Source organism: Ruditapes philippinarum, unplaced genomic scaffold (assembly GCF_026571515.1).
Source record: "Ruditapes philippinarum isolate M1 unplaced genomic scaffold, ASM2657151v2 ctg1683_1_1_1_1, whole genome shotgun sequence".
NCBI classification, from domain to species: Eukaryota; Metazoa; Mollusca; class Bivalvia; order Venerida; family Veneridae; genus Ruditapes; species Ruditapes philippinarum.
The window spans coordinates 50,644-74,617 of NW_026867030.1; the positions used below are offsets into that span (position 1 = coordinate 50,644).

The 23,974-nt window shown below is 29.9% G+C and overlaps 2 protein-coding genes across 14 annotated transcripts in view; both read right to left on the reverse strand.

Annotated features, from left to right (window-relative positions):
* Window positions 1–982: 982 nt before the first annotated feature.
* Window positions 983–23,974, reverse strand: part of LOC132734560 (neo-calmodulin-like) — a 40,883-nt gene continuing 17,891 nt past the window's right edge. For 4 of the 13 annotated variants that reach the window (XM_060721319.1, XM_060721322.1, XM_060721321.1 and 1 more), the window contains exons 2-8: window positions 7,230–7,284; window positions 6,685–6,726; window positions 5,739–5,882; window positions 4,690–4,752; window positions 3,367–3,463; window positions 2,967–3,067; window positions 983–2,769 (exon numbers count right to left, since the gene is read on the reverse strand). In XM_060721319.1, the coding sequence (XP_060577302.1) occupies window positions 2,738–2,769; window positions 2,967–3,067; window positions 3,367–3,463; window positions 4,690–4,752; window positions 5,739–5,882; window positions 6,685–6,726; window positions 7,230–7,284 (534 nt within the window). In that variant the 3' untranslated portion in view covers window positions 983–2,737. Of the gene's footprint in view, window positions 2,770–2,966; window positions 3,068–3,366; window positions 3,464–4,689; window positions 4,753–5,738; window positions 5,883–6,684; window positions 6,727–7,229; window positions 7,285–7,874; window positions 8,265–17,873; window positions 18,019–18,048; window positions 18,355–23,974 lie in introns of those variants that run through there. The other 9 variants (XM_060721325.1, XM_060721328.1, XM_060721327.1 and 6 more) reach the window with 6 other exon arrangements.
* LOC132734565 (uncharacterized) lies at window positions 11,525–15,887 on the reverse strand. Its single transcript, XM_060721332.1, has 4 exons — window positions 14,287–15,887; window positions 13,675–13,734; window positions 13,046–13,229; window positions 11,525–11,645 (listed from the first exon to the last, which is right to left on the reverse strand). Exons 1-4 carry the CDS (start codon window positions 14,335–14,337, stop codon window positions 11,614–11,616), a joined length of 327 nt encoding a protein of 108 aa, XP_060577315.1. The 5' UTR covers window positions 14,338–15,887; the 3' UTR covers window positions 11,525–11,613.

Consider the following 23,974-nt stretch of genomic DNA (forward strand, 5'->3'; position numbering starts at 1 on the left):
ACAAAACTAACAATCTTCTTTCAGAACTCCGCTGGTAAGTGGCTTAAACATTTAAGTGAGTGGTTTAAACATTTAAAATGATGATAAAAGTTACTAACTTTAAATTTCAGGTATTTAAAGATTAAAAGGAGTTAATTTCATTGAATGTCAAATTAATGTTAAACAATCAAACAGTTACTTGAGCAAAGACACTCCATATACTTTTGAATATGTAAGACATTGTTTTTTAAAAAAGATTATTAATCGTTTTAAATTAAAGGTGTAACTATAAATTTTATTAGATGGTGTAAAAGCTTAACTACATTACATTATTTTAAAATTACTAATTAGATTTATTGTGCTTTTCCTTAGTAAGTAAATTCTCACCAGTCATTTCAATCAATATTGTATAAGAATTCAAAAAATATATTTATTCATTTTGTGCTTTTAAGATAAATTAGTCAAAAACATTATGATTGTTCACCTTGAATAAAGAAAGGAATTATTGGTCACCCCTGGTGTTTTATTTTTCAAAACATGTAATCAACATATGTTGCCACATAACAAAACGGATTAATTTCCATAGCGACAGACATTTAAAGATTGCACAATGGGAAGTTATCACGCGCCGTTATATCTCCCTGTAAAATGTTAATCTCTCTGTTATTACTGAGTGTCTATATCTACGGAATGATATAAAGGCCATCATATAAGTGTGTAACTCTAAGACGCCATACTCGACAGTACTATAATAATAAAATGGTAGTACAATTACGATACTACGACAGTACGATAGTGACAAAACGTGACAATACGATATCAAGATAATGATAATACGATAGAAAGTCGTGTTATCGTTCTGTTACATTGCCGTCAGTATACTGTCGCGTTGTCGTATTATTACAATATGGCGTTATCGTACAATCGTACTATTGTGTTATCGTTTTGTTGGATAGAGGTGTATAAGATTGTGTTGACAAGCAATAAAACAACAACAATTAAGTTTACATCATGTTAAGTTTAATTTGCAAACCGTATGGTATTCATTCGCGTTATATGTACATAATCAAAACTCCATGACTCTTCCAAGCAAACAAAGTTTACCTTTAAAGTAAAATATCTTCATTCGACATATGAACATGATGTACTTGTACATATATGTTTTGACATATAGGTACAAATCTTATATAATATGAACGTAAGTATAGTATTTGACATAAATGTACGTATATCATATGATATAAATGTGCGTATATCATATGATATAAATGTACGTATATTATATGATATGATATATTATATGATATAAATATACGTATATTTTATTATATAAATGTACGTTTATTATATCATGTATATCTACATATATTAAACAAATTATAAAGTACGTTTTATAAATAATATTAATGTACTTCATTTATATAATATTAGTGTACTTCATTTATATGATACAAATGTACATACACTACATGATATATATGCAGGTACGTGTTATATATGATATAAATTTACGTAATATATATCATATAAATTCACACATTGTATGTGATATGAATGTTCATATAATATATAAAAGCTACATTTAATAAATTTCATTAAAACAGAAATAGCGACATTTCATTAATAAATTGCGTTTCATATCGACTCCATATCTTATTTTGGTGTCCAGACAACCGAAATGAGTTTTATAAGCAAAAACATTGAGCAACCTCATTGTGGCGAAATCGGAAGTACAATTCCTGTTTGCATGAGAAACTCCGCCTTCAGATCATCCGTACATCAATTTTAAATCAACAAACATGATTTAAAGAAGCAGTCCTAATTTAACGTTATATTTCCGCATTGTAACGAATGTTTTCTTACAAATTTAATCTTTTTTATGAGATGATTAGTTTTTTCTGAACCCCAGGCCTAGTGCACCGTGAAGCCAAAACGGTTCAAGTGTGTTTGCACAAGAAAATCTCACATTTGCTGTGCTCCGGATAGCAACTATATAACTGTGACGTAGCGCATACACGAGCTGATTATAGTCTTCATTTGCATTTTAAAATTGGTATACGAACTTTAGTTTAACCGTGGGGTTTACCGTTTAAAATCCTAACTTATTAACAATATTTGATGAGATTTACAACAATACTGTTAAAAAGGTTAATGAAACTATAGAATGCTTGATTTTTAGGCCGACGGCAAAATATTTTTACATATTTATTTAATGTAGCTTTAAATAAATGTACATACATTATCAGATAAAAATGTACATGTATGATATCAATGTATACGTATAAACTATATATTATAATATAAGTGTACATATATAATATGCTATTAATGTACATATATTATATATTATAATATAAGTGTACATATAATTATTATACGGTTATAATGTATATTTTACTGTATATTAGAAGTGTACATATATTATATGATATGATTGTTCTTGTATTATATTATATAAATGTATATAATTATATATTATTGTGTTTTCATTCATAAAATATGATTACATTTTCATAAACATATTCACATCTTGAGCAATTTCAGATATTTCATATACATAATATATATCATACACTTAGAATGAAATGTGCTCCGAGTTGAAAGATCAATAAATGAATGTTCAGTGTCCATGCATAATAAAATAAACTAGAACCAGGACAATGTCTCTGATTATAATTAAAACGCCGTAATTCTTTGTTGAGATATATAATCAATATAAACAAAAATAAATCAACATCTATGTGAGATCTTTGATACACTAGGTCGCTTCACACCATATCTTGACAAACTCTGAAAAATAAACCACAAAAAGAGTTTGTACTTATTGCTATGAATATAGGTATGCATTCTACGTAATAATATTTACATATTATTTTGTTTTCACTCATTTCATCCAGTTGTTACATGCCTCATACTCATGGAAAGTTGACAGAATTGTCATCAAAATATTGCTTTTCCTGAAAATGTAAGAACATAAACCTCCTTACCTTCATAATTAATCTTTCCGTCCCCATCAACATCTGCTTGCTTCATCATATCTTCCAGTTCCTTGTCAGTCAAACATTCTCCTAATTTCTTCATGGCCACTCTAAAATATGTTATTAAATAAAACCTTATAAAACTGATGACAAAGTTGTTCATGTATTTGATTATATAAAGTAAATTTCCATACAGATAGTCCATGAAGCATCCGTGGCAAAGTGGTTAAGGTCGTTGACTTTTGCCATTCTTTCTACAATATAAACTAACCAAGTTAAAATAAGTTAAAATCAAAGAAGTAAAATATAGAAACCGTACATGTTTAACCTCATCAATGTTTTTACAATATATTTAAAATATCTCTAAGTTTTATAGATTCTGATTTTATCTTATCTAACGTTAAAGTACCTCAATTCTTTGGCATCTATGTAACCATTTCCGTCTTTATCAAACGTTCTGAAAGCTGATCGTATAACTTCTTCTCTTTGTGAGTAGTTCTCGTCATCTATGAAAAACAACAGTTACAACAAAGTTAAGACAGATTTGTTTTATAAAATGTAAGTCATATTCAATATACTGGCCATGATCACCGGTATAACAGTTTTATATCATTTTATCGGACATAGAAATCTGGGGATTCTTTCTCATCGTAGTATTGCAGCTCGTATCATAGCACTTGGAATATATGTCAACCTATATTGTATTCATATCTTTTGATTGAAGTAAACCTTACCTGGAATGATTTCGTACTGTACGAAAGAAATCGCATTGTTTGAAGCTTATAACAGCTCCATCCTTGATACCAGATAGAGTGTACTGACACTTGAAATGGAAATAAAATAGCTACATAGTGGAAGTGCAACGTGCACGGGCTAGCTGTTATATGTATTATTTCTTCTTGGCTAGTTTGCCAGTTGATTGGTTACAAATGATTATACAATAATTTGTTTCAGGTTTAATTAACTAATGTTTTAACAGTAATGTGCTTGAAAGATAATAAGTGGTCCTTGAACTTGATATAAAATTGGGGTGACACTTCATGGCTATTTGATATATAGAAAAACCACTTGGATATCGAGTTTTTAATACTTTAGTGATAACAATTACACCTAACGCAATGTTTAATTGATGCAATTGATATACTGCGTAAATAGTGCAAGAATCCAAGTAATTTAACTAAAATATTAATAATTTATTTCTGTGGTGTTGACACTTCGGCAGCTGAACAGAGACTGACTGTTCGCAGCTTTGAGCTCTATTTATACCCAATAATGTATTTATATTTAATGAACGTTTATTAATGTTGAGGAAATCAAGCAGCCAAGAGATATTGATATTGGGTCGAATATTGGTAGGAATGGTATTGAGTTCGAATGATTTTAAAGACAAATTGTTCTGATATTTTAGAAATAATAAAAATATGCCCGTTATATCAAATAATTTCTACGGATAAGTTGTTAAATCTAATCATTTAATTTTTATGTATTTAGTACTTACTTATTAAAGATTAATCTATACATTTAAACACAAGATTACATATGTGTTTACCATTTAACTTATCGGCAATTTAGGTATAAAACCACTGAAAATCATTATAGAATCTAGGCAGAATAGAACAAGCGTCACAGAAGTAATATTCTCTCGTCTTCAATTCTTAATTTTTTTTCTTCTGCATTCGGTTTCCTTGAAACAAGAAATAACACGTAAATTGAATAAAAAAAATATACATACTGACTTTTGCCATCTCCTGTTGCATAAATGCGTAAAATTCTTGAAATTCAATCCTGCCGTTTCCTGAAATGTAATAAAATAAATGGTTATAATTACTCTAATTTTCGAGATAGCTTTTTTATTGGATAAGGACATCCTGGTAATATTTAACAAAAATGGGAAAAGCATGAAAATGGAAGAAATTGGATATGGTGAAGGTTATATAGCTGATTGTTATGTGACAAACTCTTAAAACCAGATTAGTCAAGTTTGAGAACTTTAAATTAGCAGATGTTGTTTCTTTTTTTTTGACATAGCATCATTATTCATTTATAGAATTAATATGAAAATTTGAAATGAATTCATTGAGGCATAATTTTATTTAGATTATTCTATTATGAGCTACATAATTAGGGTTTTTTGCTTTCACAAGTGCATGCAATGCAAGTATTCTAAATTCAAAATTTCACCATTTCATGTTTAAATGTTGAATTCTGCTTAAACCGGTGCTAGCGGGCGTGAACAGTAGCTTGCACTTTCTAGTACCGTCCATGAAAAGACTCAATCGAACCAGGTCTGCAACATTTTCAATTTTGCCTTTTTAAGCATTCTTTAGGGATTCTAGTATTTCACCAAAACGGACTATAAATAACTTTGCATAGTCAGTTATGATAAATCTGTTTGTTATGAATAGAGAAAATAAGAATCCCTAAAGAAGTCAAACTGTTGTGTAACAAGTATAACATTGCGTAAGTGATTTTCATTATGTTGCAAACAAATATTCTACCAATTTCAGACAGCCCAGTTCAGCTGTATACTGTAACAATACATAAAACAACATAAATAAATTAACTGTGGTGGCATGGCCGAGTGGTTAACACGCCGGATTAGTAATCTACGGATTTCTTTCTACGTATGTTCAAACCCCTCAGGGGCAAGCCGTTGTTTCTTTCAGCAAGAAACTTTACACTCGTTGCTCAGTACTTGTTGGTTCCAGGAACGGATTCTAGAGTGTGTCTGAAAGCGTTAAGCTTTCTACACAATCGAAATATAAATAAAATTTGTACTACCGTTAACATCAAGGGTCCTCATGGCGTCCGACACCTCTTGTTGTGTTGGGCTCATACCGAGAAACCTCATCGCCTTGCCAAGTTCCTGTGCTGATATCGACTTATCATTGTTCGTATCAAATAATCGGAACAACTCGCGTATTTCTGTAAATAGTATTATAAAACCTGTCTGTTATTTGAGGGATATTGCATTTGTTATTAAAGTGATTGGATGAAGTTTGTTATTTATAATTTATAAATCATGTTAATTAGGCACAAAGCTTTTGAGACACAATGATAAGGTTATCAAAGTAAGGTCAATTTATTTATTAAAATCGTTTATATTTGATAGATGACTTACAAACATTTTACTGTGTACAAGGTAGTATAAAAATGTATTGTATAATTTCAAGAACTCATAAAATAACAAAATATATAATTCTTAAATTCCAATAATGATGTGTGTGAATATATATAGTTTAGGTTATATGGTAACAACAGAACACTGGTAAATACAAAAACAATATAAGCGCGTTAATATATATTCGAAACATAAGTCTGATTATCATATGATAAAAGTAAGGGAAATGCTTAACAGATGTTATGAAATTGAAAAGAATGCAAGATTAAAAGAAAATCTTTGTAAGACAATAATTGGATAGAGTCAGATTAACAAGTACAACTGTTATGTAACAAGAAATTTGCTTTACGCGGAAAAACATGATACGTAATAATACAAAAGCAACTTAAATTTTATAAATATACTCTTTTAACAAAATCTGAAAGCATAATATTGTATTGCAAACATGTAAACTACACAAAAATATTTTTCCTTAGAATAAAAATAAAAAAACATGCACAAAATTATATGAACATTCCACGTCAAAAGCTAAAAAGAACGGAACAAAACTTAAGCTCATAACAATGTTCACTTCACAAATATACACAACAGTTTGTTACACCTTGCCTGATTCGAAGTTTTTCTCCGCTTTATCTGTTGCATCTAGACCTTGATGAAATGTGACAAAATGTCTTAGTTCAGTTTAATGATTTATAACATTAACAAGTTCATTTTAAGCAATAGGTGTGTTTATGCTATAAATCAATATATGTCAAAGTTAAAAAACATAGATGCCATAATTAAGCTAATAATACATTGTTTACATGGCCATCAGTCAGTCATGCGTGACTTTTCTTAAAACATCTAGTAAGTGTCACATTGACAATTCTACAACAACAGATAGTTTGTAGCTATTTCTTTAGTTTAGCTTGTTTTCATGTTATTGTTGAATTGTTTTTAAGACGGTGCTAGGAAGGGCACTTGTGATAGCTTCTGTAAGCCATTTAATGTCATAAACATACCCCGATAAACAAAGCATGCACCAGTCATATTGTTGCCTCGTTGAGGCATCCTGTAATTGATCATTTCGGTTATTCTTATTCAGTTCTATTATTTTATTAATTTACTGTTTATTTTACATAGTAATATTCTGAAAGAAAAGCTATGCTCACCTTCCCGCATTGTTCTTTCACCAGAATCCTTGCTTCGCTTACTACCACTGCTAGCCTGGAAAAACAAATATAAATACATTATCGAAAAGTTTGAATAAGGTGGTATAATAGTTTAAAAATATCATTCAATTTAGGGAACTCGTACTTTAAACAGTTTAGTTTCAATATGGCTAAATATTGCAAGATGTTTCAAATTGCTATGATACATAACGCTGTACAATTAAAGCAAGCTTATGATCACAGCGCAAAATTTAAGACATATTTTAAGATTTTATGGGATTTATGAATGTTGCAGGCACATATGACATTTTTCATTGGCACATTACTTGCGATTTCTGTGTATAGTGAGTGTTTTTACTAGATTAAACACCTAAACTTGAATTGGTGAGAAAATATTATAACGTAGGAATAACAAGGATTTAATCTGTAGACCAAGATAAAAACTAAGTCTTCTTTTACAATGCAGAAAAAGAGAAATATGACCGTTATTGTTCGGAAATAATACAAAGTTGAACGGAAATATTTAACATTGAAAATAATTTTTATTGTGCTTTACTTGATATGTTACTTCAAATATGCAATGGCATTAAACACCTTGTTCAAAAGCAGGTTTTTTTCAAACCGGTCCCTACTAAAATACTCTACCTTTTCTGGACTTCTCGTACAACAGTTCATTTTATAAGATTGAAGATTTATTTTTATCTAACGTAATATAATGTGTTTGTAGAATTCAGAATAGTATCAATGCTGTCCGATTAACACCGTGGTTAATCTCTAAAATAAATTTAATTAATCCTAAAATTCAATATCACTTTTCTAAAACAAAATATTTCTACTAAATGTCCAAGTCACAAAAGTTTAATGTTCAATTTTCACACAGTTATAAATTAAATCCAACATATGATGAACAGAATAAATATGAATTTAGCTCTTTATGTTCTCATCATGTGAAGTAAAAATATTCCTTTTACATTTAATCTGACTACATTCACTTTTCCACATGTCTCAGAAGAGCATATGCATAAATACAATTGCTTGTTTCTCCTCTATTAGACGTGATGACAATGTAAAGCCTGGAGAACAATTGACAATTATCTGATAAATGTAGAGTAGACAAATGACCGGACTATTTAATGTTTGTTAAATCCGAATGCATTAAAATGTATTGGTTTTTCGTTGATTGACGACATTAACAAAAATGTCAATTACTGTCAATTAGTAAACAAATACCGTTATCTCTAAACAGGAAACATTTCCAGTATTGGTGTTGAGGTCATATTATTGTGACATTGGAGGAATAGTTTATATTTCTGTGGCGTTCATGTAAATGAGTACAGATTAAACTCTTTGAAAGTTGATGATATTTATTTGTCTAGGTAAACATTTACTTATCAATTGATAAAACTGAACATTAAATATTGTATTTATCACCTTAACCACGGCACAGAAGTGTTATAAAGCCATTTAATAAAACGATATTACACTAGTGTAATAGCACGTGGCGTCATTTATGTTAAGTTAAAGCGCTCTAATGTTAGCGTTAAACCATACCAATGAAAAATAAATAGTCAAAGAAAAATAACTCTAATTAAATATAAGCCATAATTATATTGGACATGGGATAAATAGAATATTATATTCATGTAGATGCAATCAGAAAAATATTAAACTCGTTGAATAAATCGCATATTATTTGTTGTAGAAGTTTTCTATGAATTTAGTATTAGACCTACACTCATTCAATATCGTCTATTTAAATTTAAATTTAAATACAAACAAAAACACACGTTTGTACCATCAATTTCCATTGGGTAAATTATTATGTTTATTTGCACTATATGCACATATCTTGAATATCAACCAAAAATAGTAGTACAGTTAAATTAAGTCGTTTTATCACACACCCGTGCCGATTTTGCGACTCCGTAAATATGGTATTGCACGGCCGTGCATATATTTTGACGTGACGTCATTAGCGTTATACAAACATAGTGTAAAGACGCGCTAAATGTTAGCGTTATACTATAGGCGCGTCGATGAAAAATGACTCTTATTTCACTTTAAACGGTCTATATTTTGGGTATGTGATAAAAAGAATATTAAATTCGTGTAAGTTCATTACTGAATTTATTGCACTCGTTGAATAAAATAATATTATGCTCGCCAGAGGCTCGCATAATATAATTTTATTCAACTCGTGCAATAAATTCAGTATTGAACTTACACTCATTCAATATCCTCTATTAAATAAATATTTCAGACAGTATACATGGCCTTGTGTTAACACTCCTTTGTTCTAAAACCCTCAAGCTTAGGAACATCGTAACCTTCCCTTCACATCTCTGACTCACAAACTTGTTTATCCACAAGATTAATAAAGCAATGCCATAATATCAGTTCTGACCCTTAATTAGGTTTTCATACATTGATCAGAAACGATGCATCTCTATTACTATTAATTGGAAATTCTAGAATCACCAAGTTTAATTAAACAAAGCTCTATTGAAAACAAATATCATAATATCTGTCCTGTTTACATGCATAATAGATTGATCTAAAACAAAACAATAAAACATTTGTAATTATAAAAACATTTGTTGATATGATACACAATGACGTACTGTAAACTAAGCAAATAAATCGTCCAACATTATGAAAATTATCCTAACATTTTCACTATTGCAAATATAATAGTAAAACATTGAGCGGACCCTGCTTAAGATCACAAGCATTTTTCATCTGACTCTTTTACAGGTTTTACTATGAAGTATAATTAAAAAATAATTATATAAACATGAAGCTTACAGGGAAAGAAAACGCGACAATAAAGTTAATATATATTCAGATAGAATAAAATCACAATCGGTTAGCGGTCCAAATCTATATTATGTTCACCGCAACACATATACAGCTTAAACTGAGTTTCTTTATTTGCAAATAACGTTGAGATTCAAAATATTAAAGTCAATTTGGTAGGTCTTATTTTTAAATACATAGTCAGGCTATATTGTCAAGCTATATATAGCTGTTCATCAGAGCCAAAAAACTATGGTTGTGTTTACTTATAATTATCTTAATATTTATGACATTGTCAGAATACCACTTCTTATTATGTTGTCCCTTATATTCAGAACTGAGAAAATCTTTCATAAAACATGCATATTTTCCAACTTTAAATAAGTTTATTGTGTCATAAGGAAATAAAAGTAGAATATTACAATTATGTAAAGTTCTAGATAAAGCATTCACATTAAGATCTGGTGTTTTAGAAACAATGCAAGAATTGTAGATTTGATATGTTCCTGTATTTATGTGAACATTGTATAATATCATATTTCAAGTGATTTATGTATGAATTACCAAAGACAAAGTTTCGTCGAAATAATGCAATAAAATTTAAATTGAATTGAATTGTTAATGAACAAGTGTTTCAAATTCATGTTTGTTTGTTGTTTTTTGGGGATTTTTTGTGTGTGTGTTTTTTTTGTTGTTTTTTTTAATGTTCAAGATATACAAAATACTTAATCACTCTATCAGTACTAATTGCCAAAAAGCAACAGAAAAAAAGATGGTTCAGGTACTTGGCCAAGGAGTATTTTACGCAACTAAATATAAAGTGCTTGAGAAAGAGATATAAAATTACTTCTGGTGCATACCCGTCCCTAGATTTGCCACTAAAATGCCACCCATTTCAATGGTGGAGTATTTAGACAATTTTCCACCAATAATGCCACCAAAACACCACCAAAACGCCACCCAAATCATGAAAATGGTGAAAAATTTGAGCAGGACTGATGTTATATAATTTTCCAGTTAATTCCACCTTTTTTACACTAAATGCCACCAATGAGTGGAAAATTGGTGGAGTATTAAGACAAACTTTCACCATAATGCCACCATTATGCCACCTTAGGGTGGCAAACTCATTTTCCACTAGATGCCACTTGTTTCCACTTATTGCCACCATAATGGTGGAAAATTGGTGGAGTATTTAGACAAATTTCCACCATTATGCCACCATTGAGTGGCAAACTTATTTTCCACCAAATGCCACTTATTTCCACCTTTTGCCACCATAAGGGTGGAAAATTGGTGGAGTATTTAGACACTTTTCCACCATTTTGCCACCAGATAGTGGCAAATTCAGTTTCCACTAAATGCCACCTATTTTCACCCTTTCAGAAATTTTCCACCTTGTGGGTGGCAATAGCTGGAAACTGCTTGAAAGTCACCCTGTACCCTAAATTGGAAACAAACAAATTTTAAAAATAATCCTTTTTAATGTTTCCATATGATATATATTGTCTCAAAAAATAGCAAAACATTAGTCCATTTATTTTCTTCAGTTTATCTTGCTATTCCTGGACGGTTTGAGTTCAGCCCTTTAGGTTGTCGGCAACTTTTCGAGCGCACAATCTAAAACAAAAAAAATTATGAATGATTAATACAATAATTAAAAACATAAGCTTACATTTTTAGCTCGACTATACGAAGAGCTGTCCTACTCGCCCCGGCGTCCGCGTCCGCGTCCAGATTTTAGATTAAAGTTTTGGTGCAGTAAAATATTTTTCACTATAACTTTGTCATTTCTTAAGGTATCAACTTCAAACTTCAAATATATCTTCCTTATCATCAACCACATCATATGTGACAAGGTTCATAACTCTAGCACCAATATTTTCAGATTTATCTCCCCTTGAACTTAGAATTTTCCTTAAAAAATACTATTTTTTACTGTTACTTCCTTATTTCTTAAGGGATCAACCTCATACTTCAAATATATGTACCTTATCATCATCCCAATCTTATGTGACAAGGTTCATAACTCTAGCACCAATAGTTTCAGATTTATCTCCCCTTGAACTTAGAATTTTCCTCAAAAAGTACTATTTCTTACTGTTTCTTCTTTATTTCTTAAGGGATCAACCTCATACTTCAAATGTATTTACGTTATCATCATCCCCATCTTATGTGACAAGGTTCATAACTCTAGCACCAATATTTTCAGATTTATCTCCCTTTGAACTTAGAATTTTCCATAAAAAATATTTTTTTTACTGTTATTTATTTATTTCTAAAGGGATCAACTTCATACTTCAAATATGTTTACGTTATCATCATCCACATCTTATGTGACAAGGTTCATAACTCTAGCACCAATATTACAAGAATTATCTCCCCATAAACTTAGATTTTTTACTAGAAAAATGTTATTTTTTATTATAACTTTTTTATTTTTAAAGGTATCTACCTCAAATTTCAAATACTTATTCCTTATCAACAATTACATTTTATGTGACATTGTTCATAATTCTTGATGCAATATTTACAGATTTATCTCTCTTTGAACTTAGGATTTTCTTTAAGAAATATAATAGCTTCTTTTCTTTTTAAGGTATCTGCTTCAAACTTCAAATATATGTTTCTTATCATTACACAAATGTTGTGTGACAAGGTCCATAACTCTAGCATGACTATTTCTAGCATTATTCCCCTTGATCTTGGAATTTATGTTAACAAATATTATTTTTTTACTATAACTTAATACATAATTATACATAATTGATTTTCCTTTCATAGTTTTGTCCTCCTTACTGCGTCCAGTATTTCATTAGTCGAGCTTCGCTGTCTCCTGTGACAGCTCTTGTTATATGACTATTGGATATTTCTATATTCAATTTGAGTGCATAGATATGATTAAAACACTTTAAAAAACAGCACTGCAGACATGGAAGAATCAGACTTTTCTTATTTACTCCAAGGCAGAAAATATACGCAGAATCAAAAATGATATTTTCATTCAGTTCATTAGTTACCTTCCAAGAACTTAAGTTTTGCCTTGTCTGCACAAGAAGGTCTGGCGACAGACTCTCTGTTCCCTTTCCTCATACCATACAATGAGCGGCCTTTAATCTCTTCTATATTGAATAGCATTCTGAAGAGCTTTGCTGGACCTTTCTCTTTTGAGGCATATGGCTTCAGTTCTGCCATCACTTGGTCCTAAAATATAATTATCAATATCCATAAAGTAAAGACAGAAAATGATTATCAATATCTAATATGTAAAGACAGAAAATGAAACACTTTTATAAGACCTTGGTATATGTATACAACTCTTAAATTTTAAAATAAGAAAGAAATAAAGAAATACAACACATCAACACCAGTGCAGGTTGAGTAATAAATAATCTTCCAGTTTCAGTTCTTAACGCACCTTCATCAGGATAAATATTTGATAAAATTTTCAAGCTAAAATGTACAAAAACTCTAAAATTTGTAAAACAAAATGTAAATGCAAATTAAAGTGTCATAAAGAGTTTGAATTAAAGTAGGTTTGTAAATAGTGACTAATAGCTATATTTATCAAGAACTGAAAAGTGTCTTATTGGGTACTGTGACACTTCTTTCCTATTAATTCTAAAATAACTTTGAATTAACAAGATACCTTTGTAAAGCCACTGAAGATCAAATGTGTTGCACCAGGCTGCTCCTCATTGCTTTGTGTCTGCAAAATAATAATTCTTATTTAATGCTGTTTCTGTTATGAACTGTCATTCTCCTAATAGCATGTTACTCTAGACTGTCTAGTTATGGTTATATAATTATCTACTGCACCATGAAAGCTGAATTACAACAATGAAGGAATGAAACTTACTAATAAATCAGTTACTGTTAATCTGCTCCACATGTGACACACAAGGAAAATTGTATATAGCATGAAAGTTGTAGTAATAGGTACCTCAGGTTATCTATAGTTTGATTGATGTAATATTGTACATAATGATATTGTACTTACTGATTAATTTCTATAATATTTTTCTCAAACTTAAAATTTCTAACATATTGTATTTAAGAAATGATGAAGATCTTCCTACATTCTTTATATTCCTACATTTTTTATATGTACATTGTACATGCAGCTTTCTTTTTAGTCAAGTTACAAACAAAACAAATATAAAACACAATTTTATACAATACCACTTCATATTTTTACTGTCAAAAAACTTAACAGTTTCTGCATAAATAACAATAATTATTGTATGTAAAAGTTGTTTACCTGAAACTTTGACTGGGAATGATTCTGCTGTTTATCTTCTTGTCTACACATTCACACTTCAGTTAAAACTTCTCATTTTTATTTACCATACTAATAAGACTTTAAATGTTTTCTTTGAGAAATCAAAAATATGCACCCTTACATTTTAAACAAAATATCTCCAGAATTGCTACAATATCAATAATTTCCTTTGTGTTTGCAAGCTTTAGCTGACCTCAATTCCTTTGAATTCAAACTTTACAACGGTGTAACTGCATGGACAGTCCATTATAATTTTAAATTGTGAGGGATTTTCCAAAAACCATAACACCCATCATTTTATTTTTTACATTCATTTGAATGTATAACTATATCTAATACCTCAATAGATTGAGTAGAAATAAGCTTTTGAAAGATAATTTAGCATGCTATTTTAAGACAAATTCTACATAAAAACATGTATAATGTTGCCTCTCCCAAAATAATCAAATGAAACATTCTGGTCAGCATGAGTAAACTATTAACCCCCATTCATAGATTACTAGATAAGAGGGCAGTAGTTTTATCAGATCTGAGATGTATGCTGTGTTGTTAAATCTAAGAGGATGCAGTATTTACTAGCTTAAGTAGTTACTTATCCTGATTGTAAGAAATTTATCAGACATTATGACTTATTTACTTTTCACACATTAATTTTTACAATAGATTTAAAGCCTCTGAAAGCATAGCACAAAAGATGTTAGAGACAATAATTTTAAACTCCACATATAACTAAATCTCATTTATGAGAAGTTACAATGCCAAGGAACCCTAACTTTTTATTGCATGATTTGGGGTTTATTGCCATTTTTTACTTCTCTATGCTTAATTTTTGTCTTGATCATTAAGCTTGAAAAATATGGAGATATTGATTAAAAACTTCACAGATATAGATCTTTTCTAGTAACGTGCTGTGTTTAAGAACCATAACTCTTTGCATACTTTTGGAGTTATTGCCCTTTGCATTTTTCACTTTAATTATTGTTAGCATTACATGAAAAGTGTTAGTACTCACCAGATATCAGTTTAAAGTAATTATGAAGAGACAATTTATTATGTCAATTAGAAGAAAAGACAAAAGTCAAACTTTATACAAGATTGACATTAAATATCATAGAAGAAGCAACAAACTTTATGCAAAGATATGCATTTTCTGGGCATAGAAGAACATTTCAACTATTTAATGTACAGATTATAACTAAAGAACAAAGTTCACTTTAAAAGCTGTAATTTTATTTTACAAGCATAGAATGGAACATAAACATTTTGACTTGAAAGTCAAATTTTACATCCCTAAAGAAAAGTACTGCCATAAAAAATGGGAAGTTAAGTAACCCCATACTTTTCTAATTTTTCCTGATCATAATTATATGTGTTTAACGCCTGGAAAAGTGATTTTACGTCCAATTTCTGTGTCTTTTCCTGCTACTTTACAGCTGGAATTATCATACCGTTACTGTGAGGCAGTGACTTTGTATCAGAATTGTGTTCATGGCATTCTAGTATGTTTAAGAAATATGAGTTTCTGATAAAATTTTCTAACTGTTCAACTTCAATAAATTATATTTTTGATAAAAAGTTCACTTGATACAAACTATAAACAGATTTATTTCAGTTTGGAGCTTTGACTTAAATAAATCTTAAACCCTGCAATGCACAATTATTAGATTTCTCAGTTTTTTCCACTAATTTTTATACAACCCAGAAAATAGTTAAGAGTTCCCCTTTTCGACTAAAAGTTGTTCACAAAATTTTCTAAGTTTTTTTCCACTATTTTGCCACCCAGAAAATAGTTAGAGTTTCACTTTTCCACTAAAAGCCACTCATTTTCCACCTTCAAAATAAACTAAGTTTCATTTTTCACCAATTTCCACCCTTTTGCCACCATAAAAAAAGTCTATGTTCAAATTTCCACTCAATGCCACCTAAATGCCACCAAAGGATAGTGGCATTTGGTGGCAATTTTGCCACTACAGTGGAAAAAGAGTGGAATTTTGTCATTTTCCAGTTAATGCCACCTTTTTTACACTTAATGCCACCCTTTTCAGTGGAAATAGCTGGCAAGTAGTGGCAAATCTAGGGACGGGTAATGGCCCTTTGACAACACAAAACAACATAACTAAAGTAATAAAACTTTTCAATTAATCATCCAGGCAAGATACAAATCTACTTTGCAGCAAACAAACAGACGTCTGAATAATAACAGCCAATCACGGACGATTTAATTCAAAAGGAGTTAACTGGTATCAAATATTTGACACGGCACGTATTGGTAATTCAATAAGGATAACCCATATCTAATGATGCAAAATAAAGCGATCTGTCTAAAATACGAATTCATGTTACATAATGCTCATTTTTTCTATCTTTTTTATATAAAAAATAAAATAAAAAGATAATGATAAGATAATAAAAAATATAAATTGAACGGAATTATGGAAAATGTGAACTTATTTTGACTTGCACCTGTTCACTGTCTATATACCCTTAAAAGGGCAAAATGTCACTTTAATGTGACGTCAGTGAATTAGAACTTCATACTTATACATGTCTTACATGAATGGACAATTAATTATACACTAACTGTGTTTGTATCATAGTTTGGGGACCTTTCTGTTGAAAATATATCAGAGTAAAATCGTATACATATTCATGCACAGTGCGTTAACTGGAGTTGAGGTATTAGTCACCTGCACTCCAGAGCATGCCCATTGATTGGCTCAAATTGCTGGAATTTATTTATTGTGACGGCAGAGAAAAGGAAATCGACATAAATTTCATATTCAGATGCTCGTTCCTTGGCTACATTTTTCTTGGGTTTCATATTGTGACAACAGGGAATGTGTTTTTATGTTTGACTATGATACAAAAGAGAAAGAACATCAAAACACTCGGCAATCTGATTTATACTGGGGGGGGGGCTCTACATTCACATATGGCGCGTAAATATACATACTTATTGCAATGAAAACTTTATTTGCAAAATTGTTTAATGGGTTTTAAGTCACTCTGACATTGTAATGACAATATGGATATTTTTGGCAGCTGTTTACAACCAACGTCGCCCCTTTACAAACCAAAAGAAATGAAGTACATTCATTTCTAGTTGTTGTTTTTGAAAAAGTTAATGTGACTATAAAACCAAACAAAATCAGGAAACGTTGTGTTGATGCTAGGATATTTCAAAATGCTGATAATTTGTTTATATAAAAAACGATTGAAAAGTTATCATAAATTCTTAATTGTATGTAACTAGAGGGCAATGAACCATCACTGAAAAATATTGTTAAAGACCGACGTCAATTTAGTGTATCACTCTCGTAAAACATCCTAAAAATCATGATTGAATCAACTTTTATTCTAATGAAACAAGACATGAAGAAATTATAGCATCTACGTTTACGGCAGGCAAATAAGAAATAACATACATACATGTGATTTCCATGCGCGTTATGAATCCAAGTAGTATTTAATTACGGTTTCAAATATGTAATGAGTATAGGGTATAAAAATATTCATGGCAAATATAATCATTATTAAGTATCGTCTTGACTACTAAATTAATTTACCTTTTCCGGACTTTTTGTGCAACAATTCATCTCAGATGTTATATTAGCAGCTGTTGAAACTTTTTTTCCTTTTAAAGTAATGTTTATTAATGCAATTTCGTAATGTTCCCTTTAATTATAAGGAAAATAGAAGCATCGGAATTTGAGAAGAAAAAAATTAGTTGGCAACTCTTACGATATCAACATCTAGATCCTTATAATGAGCACCTGTAACTGGATACGACTGCGTGCTTGTCAATATAGCTATATAAATGTTAAATATCCTCGGACATAATAGCTTGTAGATCCAATTATAACATGGAAAAATGAAACACTGTCAATTTAAACTAGTCTTTATTAATTCTTAGGTATATATTCCATTTCAAATCAGTTTAATTATAGATTTTCATTTTATAACAATACCCGTCTTGTATTTAATTTGAACACATCCGCTCTTATATTCTAAATGACTCAGTTCACCATATGTATAAATACAATTGCTTGTTTCTCCTCTTATAGACGTGATGACAATGTAAAGCCTGGAGAACAATTGACAATTATCTGATAAATGTAGTGTAGACAAATGACCGGACTATTTAATGTTTGTTAAATCCGAATGCATTAAAATGTATTGGTTTTTCGTTGATTGACGACAGAAACGAAAATGTCAATTACAGTCAATTAATATACAGATACTACTATCTCAGAACAGGAAACATTTCCAGGATTGGTGTGGAGGTCAAATTATTTGTAATATAGGACAAAGCTATATATCCTTTTGTACCTGTGATCCCCTTTCAGAATTATTTTTATTTAGCTTTGTTTTCTCCTTTGAATGTACTTAGGACCGTACACCGCTTTGTATTGGATTACAAGAACCTCACACTAAAGGTTCAATAACAACTTGTGCCAAAACGTATCTGCACATGTCTTACATTTAGAATTAAATACCATTTGTATGTTTAAATATTGGGAGGGATAGTCGCTTGTTTGCATTTACCACTGCCTTCCTTGAACGAACTCCTTTAAAACGAGCAAACAACAATTTTGCAGTGCTTCATTCTTTTACTATTTTATATGACTGAGATTTTATTGTATATATGTATGGTGGCAAAAGATGCAAGTTATATTTTTAAACATAAATATGTAGTTTTATATCAGACGTGTTCTTTTTCTGTGACAACAACGCATATCACTCTTCATGTCATATCTTATATAAAAAGTTCAAGTTTGTATATGACTGTATAAAGTCAATAAAGTTATGTTGTTTTCAAAAGCATCCCATCTTTAGAAAATAAAAACAGAACAAATATGATTTCAATATTGATTTCACAGACGTTCTTATCTATTAAACCAAGTTAAAAACAATGTCCAATCATTGACTAAAACCCTATAATTAATGTAGTATTTCCTTATCATGTCCTCTTATCATTAACAGACTGGCTTTAAGTTTTATATTTGAACAAATAAAAAAACACATCTCTATTATGACAAATTGGAAATTCTAGTATTCGTAAGTTTAATTAAACAAAGCTATATTGATAACATAACAAATACTGGCTTAATACCTCTGTTTGTATACATAATTTATGGATTTAAGAACATGATTTGATATCATTATATAATGTATGCATTTTACTCAAGGACGCACGCCATTCTTCATTAATGTAATTGAGCTTAAGCGGACACTTGGGTGAGATATGATAATTAAAAATGTCATTATTCATTACATGGTCCTTAAATGTAAAACATTGACTCTATATAACTTTAAGCTGCATGCCTCCAGATGAGCAAATATTTCAAACAAATCCACCCTATTTTAAGAAAAGTAAAATTATTCAAGTTATAATTAACATGTTACTTGCGATTAATGACTGATCTTGCAGTATTTACTGCGTTACTAAGGCAATTAGGGCTATGTGTTGCATATTTGACCCTTTTTGGTAATTTACATGGATTGAAAGTGCCGTTTGCAATGTGTAGATTACTTTCTTTGTTCACTTTACAATATTTTAGTTTTTAATAAATTTTCAAAATTATCATGAACATGAATCTGGTGGCATGCTGCTTTAAGGGTCACCAGTTATGTAATTTAATAACAAAACAATTTTTAATGTATTTCATACACGAGCAATTGTTCTTGTAAAGCAGTGACCATCCGGGTACTATTCAACTGACGCAATGTGACTTTAAGAGTGTCGAACTGACAATAGTCAACAAACAGAAACAATAAAACAAGAAAATCATTAAGGAAACGTGGAATATGCTGTATTTTATTCCAATATTTTGTAATATAAAACCCAGTAGTCATTTAAAGTGCCTGTTGTTCCAAATGAATTTAATATTAACCGTGAAACTTTATGTAACATATACCACAACAACTCACGAATAACACGATTGTTGCATAACAATGTGCGTAATATCAATAAGAAGTATATATTAAAATATACTCGGGCGAGGTTAAACTGCTTTTACTTGCAAAGGTTATTTCGGAGTTATAGCATTTAATATTTAAATCTATATCACTACAATATTAAATGAAACTGTCGTGTTACCGCACATCTACATATTGATATATTCTTTAATGATATGCAAAGATATATCGAAATTTTGAAATTTATATCAATTAAACACATCAATAATCATAGGCTCATAAACACTGAATATAATTTACTGAGTGTACCAGAAAATGTCGGGATTATTATTTTTAATTTAGTGTCGTTCGGTATGCACATGTGTTTCGGGATCGTGAACGTTATTTGTAGTCTGGTCATTTTACACAAAACATAGATTGTCATTTATAATTCAGTATATTTCTATTCACTAGAGAATTAATGAAAATAGTAAAAGCATTGTAAAATGTTTATTGGAAGAAAGTTCACAGAACCCAAATACCTGAGAAATTTTAACTATCCGATACTCCTTTAGATTATTTTAAAATATGGAAGTGTATACGTCTCTGAAAGATCCTTAATATTACTTACAAGTGTATTTAAGTATTTTTCAAAATAGTAAAGGACATTTCCAGATTTCAATTTGTAATTTAAAGATGACCAATGGAAATCCTACTTAAATTCAGTTCTTCCCTGTCAATTTCACAGGAAGCCCAACCGTTCTTCGACGGACTTCGTCCGGAAATGAGTTTCATACTATTGTAAATGTTCCCATCATATTAAATTTAATTTCAAATTTATTAGTAAATTCGATTATGTGGAAACCAAAGTTAAAATAATACAGAAATTGACATATATTAGTTATTGGCACAGTAAGGTTAAAAAACTTTACCCATAAACTTATTTCCTTTGTCAACCAGATTGACAGTTAAATATTTGATACTTATTTTAATAGTCAGACAAAAAGAAATTGATACGCTTGAAACATATCGATTTAACCACTTAAAGGAATAATAAATATTTGAAATGGCCTATATCCTTTCATTCGAACTCCAAAGTTTGATTAAACAACTAAATTTTACTTGATTTGAACATGAATCCAAATACACTTTATAAATTGTCAATAAAAGGAATATATAATTTGAAATGTCAAGTGATTTTAAATATTTTTCAAAATGTTTTAACTTTCACATTTTCTATGTTTACCGTTAATATTGATAACGTTTTAGACTGTCGTTTTGATTTTGATTAAATTGCTATTTTCACTTGTATTGTCACCATATGCAATTTAAGCAGAATGTAATTCTTGTTTCCCATACGTTTTGAGAGAGTCAACGTGTCGTTTTGCAGATGTATAACACCGCTAGTGATGTTGCTGTTTCTAGATTTCTGCTATCAAATGTAATATAAAATAATCAAAAATATAAATATATTATTATTCTTAATCGAATAACCTACTGTGTATTTGCTTTTGCAGAGACAATTTCGGTAAAATTTGTCGTTTTACGATTTAAAATAAATATTTAATTCATTTACATCGTAATGCTTTCAGCAACTGAAGAGCTTTTCTGGAAATTATTGACGTCACATAAACGGTTTCACGGCATGGAAATAATTTCTATTGACGATTCTTATATTTAGATACCCTGTTTTCGTAAAACTACAACTGGCATTGACATATTTTATTTATATAAAAAGTATATGACCACTTGTCGCTAGGAGAGGGTTAACTTGCTTACAGCTGTTCATAATATTCTATATGCCGTCATGGATAGAGAAATGATAAAGAAGTATTGCATAGAAATATTAAAAGTATAAGATTATCAGTTACCGTTTACATGTATATAGATTATATGAACCTATAGAAAAATCATATAAAATTCGACGTAGCAAACGTACAGTTTCTTCTGCCGGCTAAATATTTATTTTTTTGGCTAATACTCTGTACAATTTGCACAGAGGTAAATCATCACCACTTTGTGCTTCATAAATTAAGAACATGGCTGGTACCCGTACTCGACAGCAATTAACACAACATGAACACTCATTAAGCTAAAATATATACATGCGTTTGTACGTACGTACATTATTACAAATGTGCTTATTTATATTTGGATAAATATGACGTAATTCCTAGTATATCTTGCCGCGATATAAACAGTATGCGGGTGTTTCGATTTACATTTTTTTACATTCCATTCTGCTTTTTGCCGGTGCTAGGCGCATGGATTGTTACTGTACATTTTCAATTTTCCCGTTTTTGGCGTTCTTTTGGGATTTCTTCTTTCTCTATTTTATTATTAACTGCGAATAATGTAAAGAAAAATATGATTTTTGTATTGTAAAGAAAACTGTCTTGTCCTAATATTTTGTCTGTATACATGTATATACTGACACACTTTCCCCCCATGTTGACAGATAAATCTGAAGACAAAAATATCTCTAATTTGATTTTAATTTCATTTCTTTTCCCGTATTGGGAACATTTTCCCTCGGATGGAAATTTAACAACAATGTTAAGTATAGCTTATAAATTATTGCATTCCTAAATTCTAAATTTATTTAATTTGGTTTTGTAAGATTAAACATTTTTCCCAGTACCTGCTATAACTGCAGACATGTTCTCTCAATTCTTACATACAACATTAATATTCAGAAAAAAAACTGCTGAAACTTCATTTGTTTAAAAATAAATTCATGGTGCTAGCAACTAAAATCACTTGCAATGAAAGGCATTATTTTTGAATGTGAATAAAATATTTTGTCATCATTATCATTTAAAAATGACCATAAGTTTTTTAACAATAAAATAATACCTGATATCTGCAAAAAGAAAGATATTCTTTTAGAGAAATGAGTATCAATGAAATAGTTAAAATCGTAGACTAGGTTTTATTGAGCCTGTTTTTGATGGATTATGAAATGCAGCATTCTTCATGCCCCCTAGCACCAGCTTTAGCGGTATTTAAACCTCAACACTACAAATATTTGGAATTATGATAAATACAAGAAGACTGGAATTAAATTCGGGGCAAGATTTTACAGCTATCCCTCAACAGGGGAGAACCCTCAAGAGCATTGAAAACACAACAAATGGTTGACAATTTGAAAAACACATATGATTGTATTATCATCTTTGAACCACCTTATTTATAGGTAGGATAAGCCAATACCCTATTATATAAAATTCTTCCCTATTTGTTAATATTACTTAATAAATGACAATACAATTATCCTTACCTTGAATTAAAAACTTTATTCAATCGTAATAGTAGTGAAACATATTGCTTAATGACCATGTAACTCAATTTTATATGGCTTTATATCATAAATATAATGCTCAAATTATGATTTATTAGTATTGTAAGTTCCAAAAAGCATTTTTTGTAAAGATATTACCGAATTTACATTTTATGTTAATAAAAGGAGGAATTAAGAAATTAATTTCTATAAAGTCTAAGTCAATTTTGCAATAAGAAATGAATGCATATATTTTGATGATTACATATAATGTGGACAAATATTTGCAGTACATATTTTACATATTCTTTGATGTTTCAAAATTGTTTTAGTAGCATAATTATATACAATGTACATATATAAAATTTCACTTAAAGTCACATTATGCCTCAGAAACAAATACATGTTTACTTCTTTTGAAAGGACAAACATGCAGTTAGACAGTGCACCCTGTTGGGCACCGAATAGTAACAAAAATGGGATTGATGA

Bases quoted from the DNA above. Each gene is read 5' to 3' on its own strand.
- LOC132734565 (XM_060721332.1), bottom strand. From the start codon at position 14,337: ATGTGTAGACAAGAAGATAAACAGCAGAATCATTCCCAGTCAAAGTTT. The intron at 13,230-13,674 runs GTATCTTGTTAA...ATTATATTTTAG, and splicing joins TCTTCAGTGGCTTTACAAAG to GACCAAGTGATGGCAGAACT. The intron at 11,646-13,045 runs GTAACTAATGAA...TTTTTGTTTTAG, and splicing joins AAAACTTAAGTTCTTGGAAG to ATTGTGCGCTCGAAAAGTTG.